The sequence below is a fragment of the Thamnophis elegans genome, chromosome 1 (genome assembly GCF_009769535.1).
Source record: "Thamnophis elegans isolate rThaEle1 chromosome 1, rThaEle1.pri, whole genome shotgun sequence".
Classification (NCBI taxonomy): domain Eukaryota; kingdom Metazoa; phylum Chordata; class Lepidosauria; order Squamata; family Colubridae; genus Thamnophis; species Thamnophis elegans.
In genome coordinates this window covers 5661991-5685591 of record NC_045541.1, presented here as the reverse complement: position 1 = coordinate 5685591, position 23601 = coordinate 5661991, and the positions used below count along the sequence as shown (strand labels likewise).

At 39.2% G+C, this 23601-nt stretch overlaps 1 protein-coding gene and 1 pseudogene across 1 annotated transcript in view; both read left to right on the top strand.

Moving 5' to 3' along the window:
- PARD3B (par-3 family cell polarity regulator beta) overlaps window positions 1-23601 on the top strand; it is a 609556-nt gene that overhangs the window by 222963 nt on the left and 362992 nt on the right. Inside the window, exons 12-14 of the mRNA XM_032230967.1 lie at window positions 2446-2619; window positions 14003-14135; window positions 22197-22284. Coding sequence (XP_032086858.1) covers window positions 2446-2619; window positions 14003-14135; window positions 22197-22284 — 395 coding nt within the window. The remainder of the gene's footprint in view (window positions 1-2445; window positions 2620-14002; window positions 14136-22196; window positions 22285-23601) is intronic.
- On the top strand, window positions 14720-14830 carry LOC116523755 (annotated as a pseudogene).

Sequence of the window (23601 nt, the reverse complement as noted above, 5' to 3'; positions counted from 1 at the left end):
ATGGCCATTCATAGCCTTTAGGAGGCTTCCAGAGTGCTCCTGGGGGCTGGGGTGGGCACAAATGAGCAAAAAATAGGCTGTTTTTAGAAAGTCTGCAGCGTGCAAAAACGTTTTTTTTATTTGCCTCTTCAAAATCTTGGTGCGTCTTATACTCTGGTGCATCTTATACTCCGAAATATGGTATTATTCATGTATGCTTGGGCCTTTGATTTTTAGTGAATATCTTGGCTATAGATTTTTATTTTGTTTTAGAAAGGTTTGGAGAATTGTAACAAGAAGAACACTCTTGATTTTTTAAATTTGTTGCAAGGAAACATGTATTGTATTTTGCTATATTTTGATTAAGGCCATGAGATATATATTGTTTTGATTTTTTTCCAACACGCTGAAACAAAATGCTTTGAGCAAATACAAGACTGTTGCTACCTTTAAATTATTTATTAAACCAAGCTATTGTAACTAGAAAGTGATTAATTTCTGCTCATTTTCCTTGCCATTCAGATCAAATCAATCTCTTTATGATCAAAGATCAGCATAAATGGAGGGTAGGATACAAGAAATTTTAATACATAAAAAGTATTTAAAGAAAATTAAATAAGGAGTTTAAAAATATAAAAACAAGTACCCATTCTTTTAAAACTGGATTCTGATATATTATCCATCGCATCTTTTTGTGCAACAATTGTAGTGAATATCTAAGCCATATATTCCATTCATAACCAAAACGTGAACGATAGATACGCATCATGGCTTTCAAATCAATTGTGAACCAAGTAGAAAGAAATACATTATTTGCTTTAGCAGATAATTATTACCATTTCCGTTCTATTTGTGTTCTTTTAAATATTCCAATTTTACCCACATTCTCAAAAATTTTAGTAGTACTCAACATTTCTTCTCATACGAGAACCCCTGCTCCAACTGGACCACACTTTACTTCAAAAACATTATTGATTTTTAAACCTTTTATTTTCCTATCTTGCCTTTAGGTTACTTAGCAATAATACACTGGGCAAGTGTTGTGGGTAGATTATAATAAGAAACTTCTCTTTGTGACATGTTTTCTTCGATGCAACAAAATCTGTAACTTTGGACTTGGATGACTAAAATAATTATTTTAAAAATACCTAATACTCTTGTCATTCACAGATAATTAATGGCTGTTACAAGTGTTCCACGCCTCTCAAATATGATTTTTTTTTCTTTTTACATTCAGATACACACAGAGAGAGGGAGGGAGGGAGGGAGGGAGGGAGGGAGGGAGAGATAGAGAGATTCACATTTACAAATATTCCGTTTAGGTGCTTTATTTTATTTTTTTATTTTAATTTTATTTTATACACATAAGCACATCAACAGAACACATAAACACATTAACAAAAATAACCACATAACTTAAAAACAACATAGGAACAATAAGTTCCATCGTATATCATACGGCAGTTCCGAATTGGTTTCTTTGCAGTTAGTGTTTTCCCTACTATACATTTCTATCTTTCATTCATAATCTCCTTATTCGTTATCCATTTTTATATACATTTCTTTCTTTATTTATACTTAGCTACTTATGATCAAGTATTATTTACCTATATTGTGCTTTAGGTGATTTTTTTTTTACTATTATTATGTTTTAATGCTTTTATTTGCTGGTATGTGTGTAATAAAATTGATTGGTTGATTGAAATAATATTTTTATAGAGAAAATATTGTATTGTTATATTGTTCAGAGGTCATACATCAAAAAGTAAGGAAAGAAGGAAAGAAAAATACGACAACCAATGTGAACATTTATTATAATGTATATAATAAATTTTATCTGGGAGCTGACTTTTGTTATGTCAGAGTTGGGCATAAGGTTGAGAGATCCTGGGTTCTCAGAAATTGGCTCCTTTGGGTATTTACTATGCTCTCCTTATTTCTATGTGTTGTAGAATGCAGAATAGGTTTTGGAATATGCTTATAGCAATAGTAATCATGAAAATTCTGCTACTAGGGTGTTTTCGTGACCCGACAAATGTGCGATAGACATATGCACTTAGACAAAACCGTGCCAACAAAACCGCGACGTGAAAATCGCACCCACAAATTCGCGACGTCAAAAGCGCGATGACAATAAAATTGAAAAAAAAAAATTAGGGTTAGGGTTATAACGTACGTATGTGCGATTTTGTCATCGCGCATTTGGCGGGGCGCTATTGTTGAAAATCAATTAGCAATTTTGACGTTGCGGTTTTGTCATCGCAGTTTTGTCGTCGCACATATGTCTATCGCGCATTTGTCGGTGAACCAGGTGTTTTATTATGATGGAGATATGTGTTTTTGAAGTATATAGAATTTTATGGAAAATGTAATGCTTCATTTTTTTAAAAAAAATGCATTTAACACATTGTTGACTGATAATTTAAAATTTTAAAAAGACGGGGCTGTCTTTTCTTTTTTTTACAGGATGGGCGTTTACGAATAAATGACCAGCTTATTGCAGTAAATAGTGACTCTTTGCTTGGAAAATCAAACCATGAAGCCATGGAGACTTTGAGGCGTTCCATGTCTATGGAAGGAAATATTCGTGGCATGATACAACTGGTAGTTATCAGGAGGCCAGAAAGGCAAATTGAAATGGTAGGTGAAACATTTTTTATCCGCCCATCTTTGCATCTATTATAGCACTACCACTAGCAAAACCACTCTCTAAGTCAGGGGTAGTCAACCTTTTTATACCTACCGCCCACTTTTGTATCTCTGTAAGTAGTGAAATTTTCTAACCGCCCACCGGTTCCACAGTAATGGTGATTTTATGAAAACTTAATGAAAATGTTTTTAAATAATGCTATGAAATTTTTTTTAAAAAAGTCAATTAAATTTTAAAAAAGGAAAGTGCTTCAGTATTGGACAAAACCCCTACCGCCCACCCTGAAAGCTGGAACCCCCACTAGTGGGCGGTAGGGACCAGGTTGACTACCACTGCTCTAAGTGGTTTACAGACTCCACATATTTCCCCCAACAATCTGGGTCGTCATTTTACTGACCTTGGAAGGCTGAGTCAACCTTGAGCCTGGTAAGATTTGATCTGCCAAACTGCTGGCAGCCAATAATCAACAGAAGTAGCCAGCAGTACTGCACTCTAACTACTGCGCCACCATGACTCTAAGTTCATGTTGTGACTCAGCAGAAGTTTGCTGTGAGTTGAGTCGGGATGCAGGAATAACAATGCAGCTGGGGCTCGTTAGTGTGGTCTACTGGAGATTAAAGGACTGATGGTGCCACGCCCTGGTTGCAGAAGTCAACGTTCACTCGTTCGTTCGTGGTTCGTCGTTCATCGGTCGTGGTTTGTTTGTGAGAGGCACTTGGATAAGTGATTTGCTTTCTGTAACCCTGATTCGAAGAGACACTTGGAGAAGTGATTTGCTTTCTTTCTGTAAAACCTTTTTGGCAGAGACTTTATTTATGTTTATTTTTGGGCTCGCAGCCAGCGTGAGCCGAGACTGATAAAGTTCTTTCCTTTTAAGTCTATCTGACTGTCGTCTGTTAACGAGCGAAGAAGCAGGATCAGAACAGTTCATTATATGAAACATTGACCTGAGATTGCTGTAATTAATAGTGACATTTACCAATCTTGATACATGCTAAACCATTATGTTTTTGAGAACTGCTAAATAGGAAAAGATTTATCTCCGATGTGACTAAAGAAACCTTAAGACAAATTCCTTGGTGTCCAATCACACTTGGCCAAAAAAGTATTCTATTCTATTCTATAATATATTTTTTATTTAATGTTGATTTTTTTTCTTTCTTCCTTTGTGAAGATTCATAGGTTGTCGAAAATGTGCATATTCTCATGTATTGCCAGTTTTCTTACTATTATCGAGAAATGCAGCACAAAATGCAAGTTTTACCTTTTTCAGCAGAATTTGCTAAGTGTTTCCGCCATTTCTAAACTGTCCCAATTAAGAGCCTATTGCCTTCCAAATATTTGAAAAAAAATTATCAGCTGACATAAAGGTTTGCCTGAAATTTCATAGAAATATAGAATTAAATTGTCCGTTTATTTTGTTAGTGATGAAGGGCTTTGTGAAAATTTTTTGACCAACACATCACTTGGCCCATAAATCTTTCTCCTCCTCTTTTTACTACTCAGCCAGCAAACCCAGATGACAATAGAATAGAATAAAAATGGAATGGAATAGAATAACAGTGTTGGAAGGGATCTTGGAGGTCTTCTAGTCCAACTCCCTGCTTAGGCTTGCATACCCTTGTGTTAAAATATAAATGTTAAGGATAGTTTCTCTTAAATCTTATTTTCCATAATGCGCTAACAGGAATTATCAGATTATTTTTCATGCTGTCCTTGAAAAACCAAACATTGTTCCCAAATTGCAAAGAAGAATATGTATTTCTTTTTGGTAAGTGATTGCTAATGGTTGAGCTATGATCTTCAATTCTTGCAACTTCCTCAGTCTTAACTGTATTAATGTGCATATATGTATTAAGGCTTCTCTTATGAAAACAGAGGTATGAAAATGCAATATACCTTTTCCACGTGCCTTGTGAAAAATGTCTAATGCGCATTATTGAGTCTAACTCGTTTTAAACACTACTTTTTAGAAAATAAAATATGCTTACAGTTCAATTGTAATTCCATTTAGAGCTAAAAAGTATAGCAAAAAGAGCCACGATCTGTTCCTTCTGTTGCCTGTTTAAAAATCCATTATTTTTTTTTATTGGCTGGGACACTAATGGCATCTTTTCACGACTGTTCTGTTTCACTAACTGAGGACCCTAATTATGCGGCATACTGATCAGTTGTTGAGTTATTGATTTGGTTGTTTATCAAAGACCTAGAAAAGCAGGTTTTCATCCCATTGCTGTTAATTTAAAAGTATCTCCGCATGAGCTACCTGCATTTGCTTCAAGCTTACTGTGCCATATATATATTTTAACCCCGGAAAAGAATTACAAATTGTAATGCAGAGGACATATAGTAAGCTAATGGTTTTTTTTTTTTTTTAATTCTTCTTTTGAAAGTTGAGAAGAGATGCTGTACTGGGTAAAAATGCCTTATTACTTATTAATAGAAACTTTAATATTCTAGTTAAATAGCTTCTATACGATTTCCTACAACAATACTTTCAGTAAAGTGCTGAGGAATATCCCCACTCCTGCTAGTCTCAATCAGGAACATTGCAATGTGGTTCACCGACAAAAGGGCGACCGACAAAACCGTGCCCAACTAAACCGTGGTGACAAAATCGCGAGTTCTAAACCACACCCACGAATGAGCACTGAATTGTGCCGACAACAGCGCGGCGACAGAAGCGTGCTGTGAACCTAACCCTAAACCTAACGCTAACGCTAACCCTAAACGTAACGCTAACCCTAACCCTAAACGTAACCCTAACCTTAACCCTAAACGTAACGCTAATCCTAACCCTAAACCTAACCCCAAACGTAACCCTAACCCTAACCCTAACCCTAATCCTAAACCTAACCCTTACCTTAAATTAAATCGACCTTCTGTCGACACGCTGTAGTAAATCACCCTTCTGTTGATGCGCTGTTGTCGACGCGCTGTTGTCAGCACGTTGATGACGTCGCAGTTTTAGCGACGCAGTTTTGTCGGCGCACTTTTGACGAGGGCGATTTTGTCGGGCCACGTTGCAATGCTAGGTCAAGCTCTCACAAGGGTTGGTTAAAGAGGGGAAAATGAGAAAATTGGGATTTAGCTGAAAATTAGTTTGACAAACTGTTTCCACTGCAAGACTATATTTTTATTGGCAGATATTATCTTCATATGCCTTATTATACAGATAGAATTATACAGGTGTTTTAAAGTCACTGATTACTGAAACTCTCAAAAATATGTCAAAAGACAAAGAAGGACGGGAAAAACAAAATTGGCAACCTGGAAAAGTATAATAGAAGGAAAAGCAAATAATTCAAAACATCGCTTAGGAATAAAAAGAAAAAAGACTTCAAGAGCAAAATGCAAGAGATAAAAATGAGTTATTCATAATGTTTTGGAGTGAGATTTGGAAATACTAGAATATTTAAAGGAAGATAACTTTATTTACAACAAACTACGGGAGAAATGGGTTAGGAAACATAACACAAGGGAAGGAGGTTTTAAGAGGAAAACAGGTGGAACATGAATCGTGTTTGTACAGCCGAGGTGGCGCAGTGGTTAAATGCAGTACTGCAGGCCACTTCAGCTGACTGCTAGCTGCAGTTCGGCGGTTCAAATCTCACCGGCTCAGGGTTGACTCAGCCTTCCATCCTTCCGAGGTGGGTAAAATGAGGACCCAGATTGCGGGGGCGATATGCTGACTCTGTAAACCGCTTAGAGAGGGCTGAAAGCCCTATGAAGCGGTATATAAGTCTAACTGCTATTGCTATTGCTACACCTATTAGATAAAGGGCTCATTTAATATTTATTTGTTTGTTTGTTTTTCATATTTCTTAGCCACACATCACCCTTGTATTATAAATTGTTATATAATATATAGATTATAAGTATTACATACTTAGGTTAAAATAATATTATACAATAATAAAGTGGACAGTGAACAAACTTAAAGTGGACAGTGAACAAACTTGGTTATGGTTAACAACAGATACATTAAAGAAAGAAACAGAGTCACTAATCCTGGCTGCGCAAGAACAAACTATCCGCAGAAATGCCATTAAGGCCAAAATTGAAAAATCCTCTGATGATGCCAAATGCAGATTTTGCAAAGAAGTTGATGAAATTGTTGATCACATACTCAGCTGCTGTAAAAAAAATAGCGCAGACTGATTATAAATTGCGGCACAATTCAGTAGCACAAATGATCCATTGAAATTTGTGCAAAAATTATAATATTAAAACAGCAACAAACTGGTGGGAACATCAGCCTGAAAAAGTCACTGAAAATCAGATGGTCAAGATCTTGTGGGATTTTCGCATACAAATGGACAAAATACTGGTGCATAATACACCAGACATCACACTGGTTGAGAAAAATAAGGTCACAATCATAGACATTGCAATACCAGGTGATAGCAGGGTCGACGAGAAGGAACATGAAAAAATTGTGAAATACTAGGACTTAAAAATTGAAATTCAACAATTATGGCACAAACCAGCAGTGGTAATTCCAGTGGTAATCGGCACACTGGGTGCTATTCCAAAATCACTGGAATTACATTTAAAACAGTTAAAAATTGACAAAATCACCATCAGTCAAATGCAAAAAGCCGCACTGCTTGGATCCGCACACATATTACGAAAATACGTTACGACGTCCTAGGCCCCTGGGTGGGGCCAACTAATAATCAATGCCAAATCCGGCGAAACAACTGACCGCTGTGATACAATTCTGTTGTTGTGATAATGATAATAACATAATCCCATACCCCACTCCAGTGACAACACACATTCATATCAGCCATTTAACGGGCTCCATCTGGTTCTGCCTGCTGGTAGAAGCATGTCTTTGGGGCCTTCTGAAAGAGCCTCAGAGTGAAAGCCAGTCTAATTTCTGCATGGATAATATTCCAGGGGGAGGGAGCCATCACAGAGAATGCCCTACTTCTGGTTTCTCCTCAGATTTATCTCCTTAGGGGATGGGGCCCACGATATTCCTTGCCTCCCCACTCTAGTGGGTTGGGTGGATCTGAATGGCAAGAGATGGTCCCTCAGATAACCTGGTCCCAAGCCACGAAAAGTTTTAAAGATGACAACCAGTACCTTGGATTTCACCTGGAAGCAAATTGGCAACCAATTCAGTTCCCTCAGGAGAGGTAACACAAGTGCCCACTGAAATCTGCACAAAACCTTGTGGGTTTACTGCATTTTGGACCAACCGGATGCTTTTCAAGGGCAGCCCCATGTAGAGCACATTGCAATAGTCAAGTTGGGAGGTGACTAGGCCATGAGTGACTATGAGTAGGGATTGTTGGTCCAGGAAAGGACATAATTGGCATGCAACCCACAGTTGTGCAAAGGCCCTCTTTGCCACAACTGCTACCTGCTTGAAGAGCAGGGGGCGCGAGTCTAGGTGAACCTCAAATTACACACTGGGTCTGTTTGGGACAGTGCCGTACTATGCAAGGCCAAAGGTGGCAATTCTGAATGGACCAAAGAACCCCAAGCCGAGAGCCATCCGGTCTTGCCTGGGTTCGGTTTTAATCTTTTGCTCCCCATCCAACCCCTAACAGCCTTCAAGCACTGTGAGAGGAAGGTCACAGCATTGCTTAACTCAGCACAGGCTGAGATATACAGCTGAATATCATCGGCATATTGGTGATATCTTAGTCCATGGTGACGGATGAACTCACCCAACGGCTTCATGTAGATGTTGAATAGGAGAGCAGAGAGTTGTGAGCCCCGCAGTTACTTTACTGATCTTCTGGATTGTTACTACAATGCCCTGGATGTGGTATTGATATCTTGTGACAGTCTGCTTTCCAAAGTCCTGAAAAAGATTTGCTGATCATTTCTTTTGCTATAATGTAATAAATGTGGTAGGGGATTGGCTGACCATCCTGATGTGGTGTAGGCAATGTTGCTCTTTTTGAACACTACTGAATCATCTTGAGGTGGCAGGCTGAACCAAGGTAGGCCTCAAGCCTGAACCAAACTAGGGTTTCATGATATTAAGCCTTAACTGTTCAGATATAGAAATTACAAAGTCTGAATTTAAAACATGGTGCGGTTGACACAGGTTAGAAGGAAGTTTGCACAAAATCTGCTGAAGCAAAGTATCTATTTTAATCTATCTGCTGGCTTGACTGCAAATCTGTGTGGTAAGACATATATTGCTCCATTAGCTGACCCATGTATACTTCTTGTAACTTCCTGTAACTCAAGGGCAAATCTTGAGGGGTGTTTCCAAAACTAACAGATGGCTTTGGCTGAAAGTGCTAAACTATATAAGGAAGTTCCTGAATTTCATTCAAGGTTCAGGCCAATTATTCTTTGCTATGAACCTGCGCAAATAAACTATTCCTTCCCCGAAGAGCTGGCTTGCGCGTCCTGTTTTTCCTACAACAATCTGAAGGTGCACAAGACTCACAAAGCTGCATGCTGGTACGTTTCCAGAAAAAGAGAAGAGGACGATACTATACCAGAGAAACTGCTGGCCAGCATAACTTAAACTGTTTAATTCTCAGTAGAGAATTAATCTACTACAGAAGGAATCTAGATGCAACAAGGCACACATTTGCTACCACCGAAAGCTGCATGTATAACCTGTAGAGAGATGTTTAACTTTGAAATGCTTGGACAGGCACACATAATTCAAGCTTTTATTTTGTTCTTTTATTGCTACTTCTCTATTACCATCACTTATCAGAAGAGCCTGAGGGAAGTAGGGAAGAAGGGGGGGAAGGAAACTGATTTGTTTAGCTGCTGTAAAACTGTGGAAATGAAATACTGTCTACATTGCTTTACATGCCCACAAATGAAAGTACTAATTTGCATTATCATGGCAATAAAAAGAAAGAAAGGAAAAAAAAACAACAACGCAGGAAGATATTGTGTGCTGTCCATTACATCAGTTCCAATAAACTCTGGAGACCCTTAGAGCCGAGGTGGCGCAGTGGTTAGGGTGCAATACTGCAGGCCACTTCAACTGACTGTTATCTGAAGTTCAGCGGTTCAAATCTCACCGGCTCAAGGTTGACTCAGCCTTCCATCCTTCCGAGGTGGGTGAAATGAGGACCCAGACTGTGGGGGCGATATGCTGACTCTGTAAACCGCTTAGAGAGGGCTGAAAGCCCTATGAAGTGATATATAAGTCTAACTGCTATTGCTATTAAATTCTTTGGCTTTGCTTGTTGGAAGCCTTCTCAGCTTATAGGGAGAGAAGGAAAATGAGTCTTTGTGATTTAAAAAAAAAAAAACTTTAAAACTACCAATTTAGAAAGATGTAAAGGAAAAAATGGGATTTTCTTCTTTTCCCCACACCTTAGACATATATTGAAATTGTGAGGAAGTTTCAAGAATAGACAGGTATGCATAAAATGTGGCATGCAGATTATTTTCTGACTTATTATTGCTTTTTAGATGAACAGATTCTTGACAGTGAATGGTTTATAAGTCTTATTTTAAATGTGAACCAGGACTCTTATCTTGGTTTGTTTTTATGCTTTGTGCAAAACTTTTTCAAAATGCACTGTTGGGATAGGCAACAACAACCCTCTTCAGACTAAGCTTTATTTTTAACTTTTTTCCCTTTGAGGTCCTAATCTTCCTTGAGATTAGATAGCCCAAAAGAGAGGTGAATATGTGAACTTTACATCCCAAGGCACATAGCTGGTTCCACAACTTGAAGAATATTGAAGAACCCTAAGTTAGGAGCAGTGGTGGGCTTCAAAAATTGTTCGAACCTACTCTGTGGGTGTGGCCTCCTTTGTGGGAGTGGCTTGCCGCCCATGTGACTGGATGGGAGTGGCTTGCCACCCATGTGACTGGATATGAAGATGCCGACGACACTTGTCAGAACCACCTTAAATTACATCACACACAGCACTGGCATGCATAGGAATATGATGTAAACTTGTTTTTTAAAAGGCATCTTTGGTTTGCGTTAAAACAACTTCAACACACGCAATGTTCTGATTGCACCACAAACACAGCAGTCATCCTTACCTTTCACAGAGGCACTGAGTTTTATAAATATGAGCATGATAGTGTAGAATAATCATATCCAAGGACCAGTGGTGGGTTTCAAAATTTTTTGGAACCTCTTCTGTAGGTGTGGCCTGTTTTCCGGGTCCACTGGTGGAACCTCTTCTAACCAGTTCGGTAGATTTGACGAACCGGTTCTACCGAATAGGTGTGAACTGGTAGGAACCCACCTCTGTTTAGGAGATGACTATAGTAATGTACCTAATTAATTTCAGAGGGTCCTAGATTCTAGCCTAATTTTAAGGATGGTTTTAACCAACTATTGTATCCTGAATGCTAGAAACACATCCTGTGGTTACAATTCTGCAAAACGAAGGCCAATGTGTCAATGCTTTGCAAATAGTTTTAAAAGAAGGAAATGTTCTTTGAATTGTGGTGAAAATAGGATTTTTACAGCTACTCTGTGAAAATTAAGAACAGTTAATCCGTATTGCAAATTAATATTTTAATTCCATGTAGTAAATTGTTTATTTTTTTTTTACATGGGAAATGTCAGAAGAAATTTGGAATGGTGATTGATGTGAAAAAATAAAAAAAAAAAAAAACTTTTTAAAGCCAGATACATTGGCATGTGATTTAGGGGTATGCCATTTGTTTCCAAAGCCATTCTGGTGTGCATTCATTACAGCACATATGTGGCAGCCACTGAGAGAAGGGAACCAGCTGGCTGTCAAAAAATTACCATTGGCAGAGTTTTTCTTGTCTCGACAAGACTACAAGCTGCCTTCACAGATGGAGTAATAATGGGAAGCCAGTTGCGGTCAGAAGATGCATTACATGCATTTTGCTTCTCGTGATATAATATGGGACTTTGCTAAATATTCAGTAGTCTTCTTTCTTTTTAGCCCTCCTCCAGTAAAAATAACCCCCTCTCAAAAGAACTATTTGAATGTTTTCTGCCATTGTTTCGCATGGATGCTGCTTCTTTATTCCCTTTTTAAAATTACTTATCATAATAGCTATGACTGGTGTTAACTTGCCAATCAGATTTGCCATTAGAGGCAGCTGATAGTCAATTAAGTGTTAGAAACAAATGATGGCAGACTAAATGAATACACAAATATATTCACCAAGAATAGCAATAATTCTCAGGGGGGAAAAAAGAACAAATTGTTAAAAGGCAAAGCCCATATTCCTTGCCCAGGTCTCATTTCGACACTTGGAAAAAATGAGGGAGTATTTGTGGAAGAAATTTAATGCTGCTTCATGTAGTGGCGATCTCTTGGGTGCCACTGAGGTGGCGCAGTGGTTAGAGTGCAGCACTGCAGGCTACTTCAGCTGACTGCAGTTCAGCAGTTCGGCTGTTCAAATCTCACCGGCTCAAGGTTGACTCAGCCTTCCATCCTTCTGAGGTGGGTAAAATGAGGACCTGGATTGTTGTTGGGGGCAATATGCTGACTCTGTAAACCGCTTAGAGCGGGCTGAAAGCTCTATGAAGCAGTATAGCAATAGCAATAGCAATAGCAGTAGACTTATATACCGCTTCATAGGGCTTTCAGCCCTCTCTAAGCGGTTTACAGAAAGTCAGCATATTGCCCCCAACAATCTGGGTCCTCATTTTACCCACCTCGGAAGGATGGAAGGCTGAGTCAACCCTGAGCCGGTGAGATTTGAACCGCTGAACTGCTGATCTAGCAGTAGCCTGCAGTGCTGCATTTAACCACTGCGCCACCTTGGCTCTTGACCTGGATTGTTGTTGGGGGCAATATGCTGACTCTGTAAACCGCTTAGAGCGGGCTGAAAGCTCTATGAAGCGGTATATAAGTCTAACTGCTATTGCTATTGATATTGCTACTTTAAATCTCAAAATGACACTACTCAGTTACATGGGTTCACCCACAAATGCGCGCCCGACAAATGCGCGCTGACAAAACCGCCGCAACAAAATGGCGCCGACAAAACCGCGCCAACTAAAGCGCACCGACAAATGCGCGCCGACAAAAGCGTGCCATCGAAAACAACACGAAAACAATGGTGACAACATTAACAACCCTAACCATAATCCTAACCTAAAAACCCTAATCACACTTTTGTGGGTGCGGTTTTGTCGGCGCGCTTTAGTGGGCGCCGTTTTGCCGGCGCCGTTTTGGCGCAGCGGTTTTGTCGGCGCGCATTTGTCGGGTCACGAGTTACATGGAGATGGCTACCTTGAATATTGACAGATGCTGCCAATTTCCTTAAGCTTTGCTGATTAGTTCAACCTCTTAGCGCTTCTTGCAATTTACACACTTCCAACAGGCTGCAGAGATCACAGGAGACATTGCCAGGAGAAGCAAGTGAGTACCTGAAGCAGCTGGTGTAGCTGCTGAGTCCAACTCCAAGGGCATGATGATAATAAAAAGTATACTTTGTCCTCATGCTTCACTCAGAACTTCCAAGTTTAGTGGAGAACTTAAAGCTGGAACTCAGGCAGGAGTGTCTCTTAGTGCTGTTCGCCAACCAGTTCTGCCCACAATCAACCGAAGGGTATGAACAACCACGGTGTGATTGGGTTCGACACACCTGCCTTAATCTCTTCTTTAAAGTCCTTCCCATGCATTAATCCAGTGGTCTCCAACCTTGGCAACTTTAAGACCTGTGGACTTCAACTCCCAGAGTTCCTCAGCCAGCTTTGCTGTGGACCTCTGGGAGTTGAAGTCCACAGGTCTTAAAGTTGCCAAGGTTGGAGACCACTGCATTAGTCCATTTCTATCAATTTGGAAAAGACACTTTAACTATCCAACATCTCCCCCCACAAGCCAAAATTCTGGTCTCCACCCATTCAAGTGACATAATGTTGTTGGCCAGGTCTCAGACAGCCCTTAGTATCACCTGCATGAGGTATGGCTCTTCAGTACAAGCACATTCCAGTCTTGGGGGATAAAATCACAGGAATTAGTTCCAGTTGCAATTTCCTTTTAAAATTATTAATAACTATTTTAAACGTCTCAAAGGTGCTTTTTCAAAAGGCAAGTGGACTGTTGTTGTTTTTTTTTTCCTTGAGGAAGAAGACTGTTTTAAATGTAGGTCTGTTCATATTCAAGTCTGAGTGTACAATAAACGTTTTGGAAACAATGCATAGATTGGGTGGTTTCTAAGAAATTGACAAAGTGATGCATTATTACCTTAAAGACTGGCAGATTTATTAAGTTATATACCTTGGCTGAATCACTGTCAACTACCAGATGCATTATTTTTATATCTTACACTATGGATTTGTAGCTCACCAGAAGCTCCAGCCAACATAGAGAGTGATAAGAGTATCTTAAGAGTTATGGGTCAACAACTTCTGGAGGGTTGTTGTAAAACATTCAAGTGTTATATTACGGTGATAAATATGATTTTATTTTGTTCTAGGAATGCAAAGAACCTGATATGTTATTTCCAAAAGCAGAGGTTGAAGGGAATATTAATTTCACAAGCACTCCTAAGCAAAGTGATGCTGCTGTACAGTGTTTCGTCACATATTGCCCACAGGAAAAGTTAAAAGGTAAGCGCTATGCATTGGGCTTGGCTTCTGCCTTTAACATTGTGTGTGTGTGTGTGTGTGTGTGTGTGTGTGTGTGTGTGTGTCACTGTATTATTTTCAGAAACTCATAACAACCTAGAAAATAATTAGCTAAAGTGCAGATTGCAAAATATCTTAACGTTTTATGAATGGTGGAAAAGCTGACTCTGAATTGATGAATTGGTTTCTTTGCCATAAATTCCAGCTTTAAATGGTTGGTTTTATAGCACTTGGTGCTCTAAAACCAACTTAGAAATACAAACTGTAATTTCAGCATTTATTTTCTATCAATCTTAAATAACTCCATTGTTACTAAACTAAGATATTGTGTAGGATGGGTCAAGGTTGCACTGTTGTGCAGTGCAGAAGAGAAGAGATTTGTTGTCTGTTTTAGGAGTCAAAAAAAACTTGACAGAATAATGTAAAAGTATGAACCAATGTTGTTAAAAAAGTAAAGAAACCTGTGAGAGGTTGTTGAAGAATTAATCCTAAGAATAATAGGTACTGCTTTACTGTTAAATGTTGAAATCTATTGGTTTTAATTTGGATGAATTTATTTCCGCTAGAAAACTGTGCAGTGGCGGTATCATAGCCAGTGAGGTTTATCCGAGACATGATTATTGCTAATTGAAGTGGTTCATTGATGTTCTTCTCATTTCTCATGTATTTCTATAAATCCTGGCTTTCTGTCAATTTACTTTGGCTTTTTGAAAAAAGAAATCTAATATTCTCGTGAAAAGATTAAGAGTCGCTTCTTTAAAGTAATTTTGCTTTGCCTATCATTATTTGAAGAAAGACTTAAAAATCCAATATTGAAATGCCAGCCTTCAGTCTATTTTTACATGAATCATCTAATACTTGCTACCCTGAGGTCCTCGGTTTGTTCCTCTGCCAAGCTGTGGTGCAGACTCAGCATTTGTTTCGAACAACCTCTACAAAGAAGTCTTACTTCAGTGCCAGCAATTTCACATTTCTGTTACTGAAAGATTACTGGAATCTGCCTCATCAGAGGATTTCTAACGTTCCCCTGAAAACTATGAAGTTGCCAACAAGCATATCATTTTGGTGGCTATGTCACGGGTTTCCATTCCAAAAACTCAATATATTAATTCTTAAAAGGGCTATATATATACCAATACGTGTGTGTGTGTGTGTGTGTGTGTGTATACACATATATACATATTTACATATTTACATATACATATACATATACATATACATATACATATACATATATATTCTGACCCCCTCCTCCATCCAGTAATGAAAGCTGAGACAAGCTTAATAAGAATGTCCTTTAATAGCAAGTCCAGACTCTCGGTGGCTGAAAGCCAAGTAAACAAACAGATAAGGACTTTGACAGCAAGTCTGACAAACCTTGGCACCAATGCAAACAAACTCTGGCAGCAATCCAGCCTGCCAAGTTAGTTTCTCTTTAGTCAAAGCGTCGACTTCTGCAAGAAGGGCGTGGCACAAGCAGTCTCTTTTATAGTCTGGAGAGGAGTCTAATGACCATCAGCTGAGCGTAATTGTAATTACATAATTATTCTTGACGCCGAGTAGCTCTTCGATGGCGTGCATCCCGGAACAACTCACTGTTGGTTTCTGGATCATGCTCCCTTGTCTCCTCCCCACTGATTCAAGGCTCAGGCGCCACCTGGTGGCCAACCAGTCTCTCTGCGCCTTGCTCAGAGTCGGAACCCTGTCCAGGATCCTCCATATCCTCCAGGGATGACTCATAGGGCCCCTCGCTGTTGGAGTCTGCTGGCAGCTCCAACGGCTCCTGCTGGGCCACAACACATATACATGTATGTATACGTATACATATATACATGTATACATGTATACATGTATACATGTATACATGTATACATATACACATATACACATATACACATATACACATATACACATATACATATACACATACACATACACATACACATACACATACACATACACATACACATACACATACACATACACATACACATACACATATATATATATATATATATATATATATATATATATATATATATAGAGAGAGAGAGAGAGAGAGAGAGAGAGAGGGAGAGAGAGAGATTATATAGATATATAGATACACTGTATACACAAACACACTTTACTATATAGGTTAATATCATTATAGGTTAATATCATTATAACTGGCCTTTGTGATGGTAAAGTAGGCAAATATCTGCCTAAATATCTCAAAAAGCAGGTTTAAAAGTGAATTCAAAATAAATTAATTTACAATTTACCTTTAAAAGTATTGCTGAGCCAACAGTCTTGAATTATTCTTACTTTACTTATTTACAAAACTAATTTGAGGGTACTCATCTGGTAAATTTAGGGCCCACCTGGATTATATTGTTCAAAAGTCACCTAAATTGACAATAACAATTTAATTTTTCTATTGCTATACAGGTGGCATTATTTATATCAGTGTATTAAAGTACTTGCACCAAACATTCAATTTTCCCAGCTCTCATTTGGTGCCATTTAGGTCCATATATTTTTTTAATATTTTTTACTTACAGTTTTCTTGTCTATCGTGTACTTTTCAACTTTCATTTATTTTGTTGGTTTGGGTAGAATCTGTGAACCTGGTTTTGATGTGTCATGTCTAAAAGCTTTATGATATTTTAGACACCGGGAGTTAAGATTAATCGTAAAGTGATCCTCAACTTTCATTTAACAATCTTTCAAAGTTGTAACAATGCTGTAAAAAAGTGACTTAAAATGATCCGTGCACTTACGACTATCACAGCATCCCAATGATAACATGGTCAGAATTCAGGTCCTTGGCAACCAGCATCTATGTTGTGGTGTTAGATGAGGAGGCATGGGAATCAGGGTCAACATCAAGGCAACCTGAGACCTCTGAGGAGAAAGAGGGAATGGAGCTGTCAGAAAGAGAGAGAGAAAGAGAGAGGGAGGGAGGGGTAGAGAGAGAGAGACGGAGTGTGGGTCGTCCGTCAGCCTTCAGATGGAGAGTCAACAGCCCCCAGTTCTGGAGGTGGCTGATGAGGAAGAGGAGGAACATCTCATAAGAGCCAAGGTGGCGCAGTGGTTAAATGCAGCACTGCAGGCTACTGCTAGATCAGCAGGTCAGCGGTTCAAATCTCACCGGCTCAGGGTTGACTCAGCCTTCCATCCTTCCGAGGTGGGTAAAATGAGGACCCAGATTGTTGGGGGCAATATGCTGACTCTCTGTAAACCGCTTAGAGAGGCCTGAAAGGCCTATGAAGCGGTATATAAGTCTACTGCTATTGCTATATCTTGGTCCAGGGCCTGATGTGTGGATGGTCAAAAGGCAAAGGAGAGGAGAGCAGTGGAAATTCGTGGGCTGATCCTTGGGAAGGAAGAGCCACTGCTGTTAGCGAAGCCCTATCCTAGCTCTGGGGATAAAAGGCAGGGAGCAGAGATGAATAGATAGGCAGACAACTATTCATGTCCCAGCGCGACGAACTTGTTAGCCTGCAGTGAGATAGAAACTTTTTGCCAGGGCTGCTGGCGCTCCTAATAAAGAAATCTTTGAGGTAACTTCAGAGGGTTTGTCGTGTTTGGAGAGCTGGGTCAGAACCAGTGGTGGGTTTCAAAAATTGTTCGAACCTACTCTGTGGGTGTGGCCTCCTTTGTGGGAGTGGCTTGACACCCATGTGACCGGATGGGAGTGGCTTGCCACCCATGTGACCGGATATGAAGATGCCGACGACACTTGTCAGAACCACCTTAGATTACCTCACACACAGCACTGGCATGCATAAGAATATGATGTCAACTTGTTTTCTAAAAGGCATCTTTGGTTTGCGTTCAAACAACTTCAACACACGCAATGTTCTGATTGCACCACAAACGCAGTGGTCATCCTTACCTTTCACAGAGGCACTGAGTTTTATAAATATGAGCATGATGGTGTAGAATAATCATATCCAAGGACCAGGGGTGGGTTCCAAAAAATGTTGGAGCCTCTTCTGTAGGTGTGGCCTGCTTTCCGGGTCCACCGGTGGAACCTCTTCTAACCGGTTCGGTAGATTTGACGAACCGGTTCTACCGAATAGGTGCGAACTGGTAGGAACCCACCTCTGGTCAGAACAATGTACTAATGACAGTTGCAGCATCCCAGGATCATATGATCACCATTTGTGACCTTCCTAGCTGGATTCTGACAAGTAAAATCATACAATACTGTGTGAGCCACTTAGTGATTCTCTTAATACCTTTGGCAGAAAAAAGTTATATAATCAGGAGCGAGCCACTTAACAACTGCCTCACTTAGTGATAGAAGTTTAGGTTGACTCAGCCTTCCATCCTTCCGAGGTGGGTAAAATGATGACCTGGAGCGATATGCTGACTCTGTAAACCGCTTAGAGAGGGCTGAAAGCCCTATGAAGCGGTATATAAGTCGAACTGCTATTGCTATTGCTAAGTTCTGGTGCCAAGTCCTGGTTCTCAAGTCGAAGATGATGTATGAACTGCAGCCCACTTTTTGAGCCACAGTTCTTGGCAGCTCAGAACACTTTTTAATCTTATAACTGTAATTAAAAGTCCATCATCAACCCTTTTCCAGGGGGAAAGCCAGCTTTTTAAGGCCTTCCAAAAGTCTAGAAGAATTAGGAGCCTGTCAGATCTCAGAAAATAAAATATTTCCCCAGGGCCAAGAAATCCACTACAGGCTTCCTATGTTCTACTATTTGAGTAGAAGCAACCTGGAGTGTGCCCAGCCCTCCTCTCAATTCAGTGTGCATGTTGTCCAACTGAGTTATTAGAGATGGTCCTCCACTTAAGACAGATAACCCCCCAAAAGATATTTATGACCTGATTTCAAAGTGATAGTGGCCATCTCCCTTCCCATAGTCATGTGATCACATTTTGCCTACTGGCTCATCTTTACGACCATTTGCAATATCCTGCGGTCACATGACTGCAGTTTTCATCACTTTTTGCTGGTTTTTGTGTCTACTGTTTCTAGCAAAAATGCTGATTGGGTTTAATGAATCTGCTTAATTGTTGTGCTCTCTTAACGACTGCAGTGTTCACTTAAGAACCATCACAAAAAATGTTATAAAGTTCGTTGTGATCACATGGTGATCCTCTTAACAACCACAACAACTTACGACCATAATTTCAGGCTCAATTACGGTGATAGGTTAGAAACCTATCTGTACATAGTTGCTTGGGGGAAGAGTTCATTCAGATCTATTTTGCTTTTAAAAGTTTCTGTAGTTTTTATTTATGCATTTGTCTTGTTTTCTTCATATCTGCAAATCTTGGTTTATCCTGAGAATGCTGATTATTTTCACTTATTAGTGCCTGGTATGATTGGATTTGAATGCCATAAACATTGGAAGTTTGGATGTTTTAGTTCGTTATTACAATTTAATGTATGAGAATTGAAATATTATATTACAATATAATTATTATAATATAATATGAAATGTTATAGCTTTGAAAAAATAAACAAGTGGACTTTTATTGTACTAATTAAAATTGCTCCCCACTGATTAATCAACTATCAAGGTTGATTAATCTATCGAATTAAGACAGTTACAGATTATACTCTGTATTTTAAATGCACAACTTTTTGCAGCTACATCAGACTAAAGTTATGTTCCCGGATGCCATTGATTCAAATTTACTTATGTATGCAGGGAATCCTATTTGCCTTGAACAATCTATTTTATTTTCCCTACCATTCATTCTAGTATTGTTTCCGCTATTATTTTCACAAGAAAAAACAAAAAATTACGTTGCAGAACTTCACATTTTAAAATTATGGTGTCACAGCAAAATATCCCTTCATTTTTAACAAAAATGGTAATAAATGTTTCAAATTTAAAAAAAAACAAACATTTCATGGTATTCATAGAAAAGGTGATAATAAATGCACGCCAAATTATTTAGAATTTTTGATCCATTAATGTTCAAACAAAACTCTGTATTTTATAAAGACCAGTGTAGTGAGAAATATCACTTCTGGGAATAATGTCCTTCTTTTCTAGTTGACTAGCTGGGTCAGAGGCTGCCTCCTGATACCAGAGTTGGGAAGGATATTTAGATATTTAGCCTGAACGTTTGTTTAAGCATCCTGAATATCTCAGCCAATTTTGTATCCTCACCGCCGGTGAACCATGCTTTTCTGTGGTTGAAAGCATCATAGTTGTGTCAAAGCTTGATGTACTGTGTTACCCTTAGTCCCACAATGGGTTTACTCAGAGGTGGGTTCCTACCAGTTCGCACCAGTTCGGTAGAATCGGTTCGTCAAATCTACCGAACCGGTTAGAAGAGGTTCCAACAGTGGACCCAGAAAGCAGGCCACACCTACAGAAAAGGTTCCAAAAATTTTTGAAACCCACCACACACACAGAGAGAGAGAGAGAGAGAGAGAGAGAGAGAGAGAGAGAGAGAGAGAGAGAGAGAGAGAGAGAGAGAGAAAGACAGAGAAAGAAAGGAAGAAAGAAATAAATAAAAGAAGAAAAAAAGAAAGAAAAAGTGAGAGAGAGATGAAAGAAAAAAGGAAAAAGGGACAGAGAGACAAAAGGAAGGAAAGAGAGAGAGAGAGAGAGAGAGAGGGAGAGAGAAAACACATGGCTGGCAAGCCACTCCCACCAGGTCACATGGCTGGTAAGCCACTCCCACAAAGGAGGCCACACCCACATAGTAGGTTCGAAATTTTTTTGAAACCCACCACTGGGTTCACTCCTCTAGACTCCACTACACTTTTTTTAAACTCTTGTTTTAAAATTAATTTGAACCCTTCCTGCCACAACTAGAATGGGGTCTGCATTTCCTTATCTTGGAAGTGTGTAGCCTAACTATTGCAGAACTATTTACTGTCCATGTGCTGCTCTGCAGAAAGGCAGATTAAAAAAAAACCCACCAAAACCCTATTGAACATATAACTTCCAAAGCAGTCGGTAGGTCCTGTTATGTTCACATTTTGTAGGGATGTACCCAGTAATCATATTGCAATCCTGTTAGCACGCTTCCCAGATTGCACTCATGAATTCCTGCTTACCATTTTACTTGCAGAAAATTGGTCTGCTGGAACTTAGAAGGTAGCAAAATTTTGTGGAGCTGCATGTAAGTGTTGCCAGCACAACTGGTAAACTAAATTTCCCCCAGTTATCTAGTTATCTGCTTATTGTCTGGACATTTCAATGTCCATAGGCTGTTGTAAGTTGCTGGCTTTGCGCTGTTATAAAATATTCAGTTACTCATTCTTTCATAATTTGTTCCAGAAGGTCAGAAATCTTTATTTTGTCTCTTAAAGCTTCTAGATGAAGATAATAAGAGCTTGTGGATGGTATTAATATATTCAGATTTCTCTACTCCCCCCCCCAAACTACTTCCCCCTTAAAAGCATCTATTAGTTAATAAGATTCCCAGCTCTCAATGGGATAGAAGGTCAATATCGAATTCATTATACTTTTCTTCACTTAACTTGGAAATGTTTTTTTTTCTTACCTTGGGAGGAATATGCATGTCATGTATGTTTCAGACAGCAACAGCATAAGAGAGTAATTTTGCACGTGGTTGATACGCTCAGATTAAGAATATTAACAGAAATCACTGAGCATGCTTTCATTATCCGTTGGTATATATTATTTATTTGTTTTCTAATACATAACAATTGGAGGATAACAAAATAGAACCTAATCACAGTTTTAACTATATGGCAGCATAGTTGAGCATCTACGCACCCATTGAGTGTTTTATTTAAGTCTTAGCTCAAGCCGAGATATGGGAAATCCAGTGAAATTACTAAAATCAACATAGGCCTTTCATTTTTCATCATAAGGCGAATTTCAATATGTTTATCTTTAATTATACATGAGCAAACAGGAATCAGGTCTGTTGAAAATCCTAAGGGGGAAATATTTTTTTTTTGCTTGGTGTATTTTTAATTCTAGTTTGGAGATTTGTATAAATTTGATGCTACTTCAAGATAGATGCTGCATGGCAGTTCAGTTCTTTGGCCAGGAGACAAATATCTACTTTCTACCGTTGTTTACTCTTTTTCCCTTTAAATTTCAGACTTTGAAAGCGGCACAGCTGAAAATGAAGTCCCACCCCCTTTGCCTCCACATCCTAGTGAGAAGCGGTTCACAGATTATAATCATAGGTCAGAAGATGTTTACTATTTCATGTCTAGTGAGAGCAATGAATCTCTTTCATGTTATGTGGAAACTGGTTTTGCTTTACAGTTCATTTGCACCATAACATATCCTCTGATATTCAGCCTTCTTCTTCATCTTCCAAATCTGTTATGATTTGTTTTTCTTACTTACACTCACTGAACTTAAATGTATCATCATCCCCCATTGCAGAGGTGGGTTCCTACCAGAGGTGGGTTCCTACCAGTTCGCACCTATTCGGTAGAACCGGTTCGTCAAATCTACCGAACCGGTTAGAAGAGGTTCCACCAGTGGACCCGGAAAGCAGGCCACACCTACAGAAGAGGTTCCAAAATTTTTTGAAACCCACCACTGGCAAGGATCTTGTAACTTGACAGCTTTAAGACTTGCATGCTTCAATGCCAGAGTTTCTGAATAGCTACTTGGACCGACCTAAGTACTAATTCATAATTTCATATCCAGTCACATGGGCGGCAAGCCATTCCCATCTGGTCAGAGAGTAGGTTCCAACAATTTTTGAAACCCACCACTGGTTCCTACCAGTTCGCACCTATTCGGTAGAACCGGCTTGTCAAATCTACCTAACTAGTTAGAAGAGGCTGCACCAGTGGACCCGGAAAGCAGGCCACACCTACAGAAGAGGTTCCAATTTTTTTTGAAACCCACCACTGCCACACGCAAACACACAGACAGACAGACAGAGAGACAGACAGACAGACAGATAGAGAGGGAGAAAGAGAAAGAAAGGAAGAAATAAATAAATAAAAAAAGAAAAAAGAAAAAGAATGAGAGATGAAAGAAAAAAAGAAAAAAGGGACAGAGAGACAAAAGGAAGGAAAGAGAGAGAGAGAGAGAGAGAGAGAGAGAACACATGGCCGGCAAGCCACTCCCACCAGGTCACATGGCTGGCAAGCCACTCCCACAAAGGAGGCCACACCCACATAATAGGTTCCAAAATTTTTTGAAACCCACCACTGCCCCATTGGGTAGGAAGAAAGTGAGGCCAGTCAAAACTGAGTTGTTAAATCTTCAAAGTTTAAACCCAACAAATGTATCTATTGAATTGCTATAGCTTACTGTAATAATGGTTTTACTTCTAGTAATTATTTCTTCTTATAAACATTTTCGTTTGGGGGCATTTTGCGTTTTTATATTTCATTGAGTACTGGAATGGGTGAAGGGGTTTTCATGTTCATATGGGATTTGAAATTTCATTTAAATGGAACGGTCCCTTTTTATAGCAATTTCCCCTTTCCCATCTTATTTTCCACTCTGATAGGGGAGTCTTTATCGACATTCTGAAT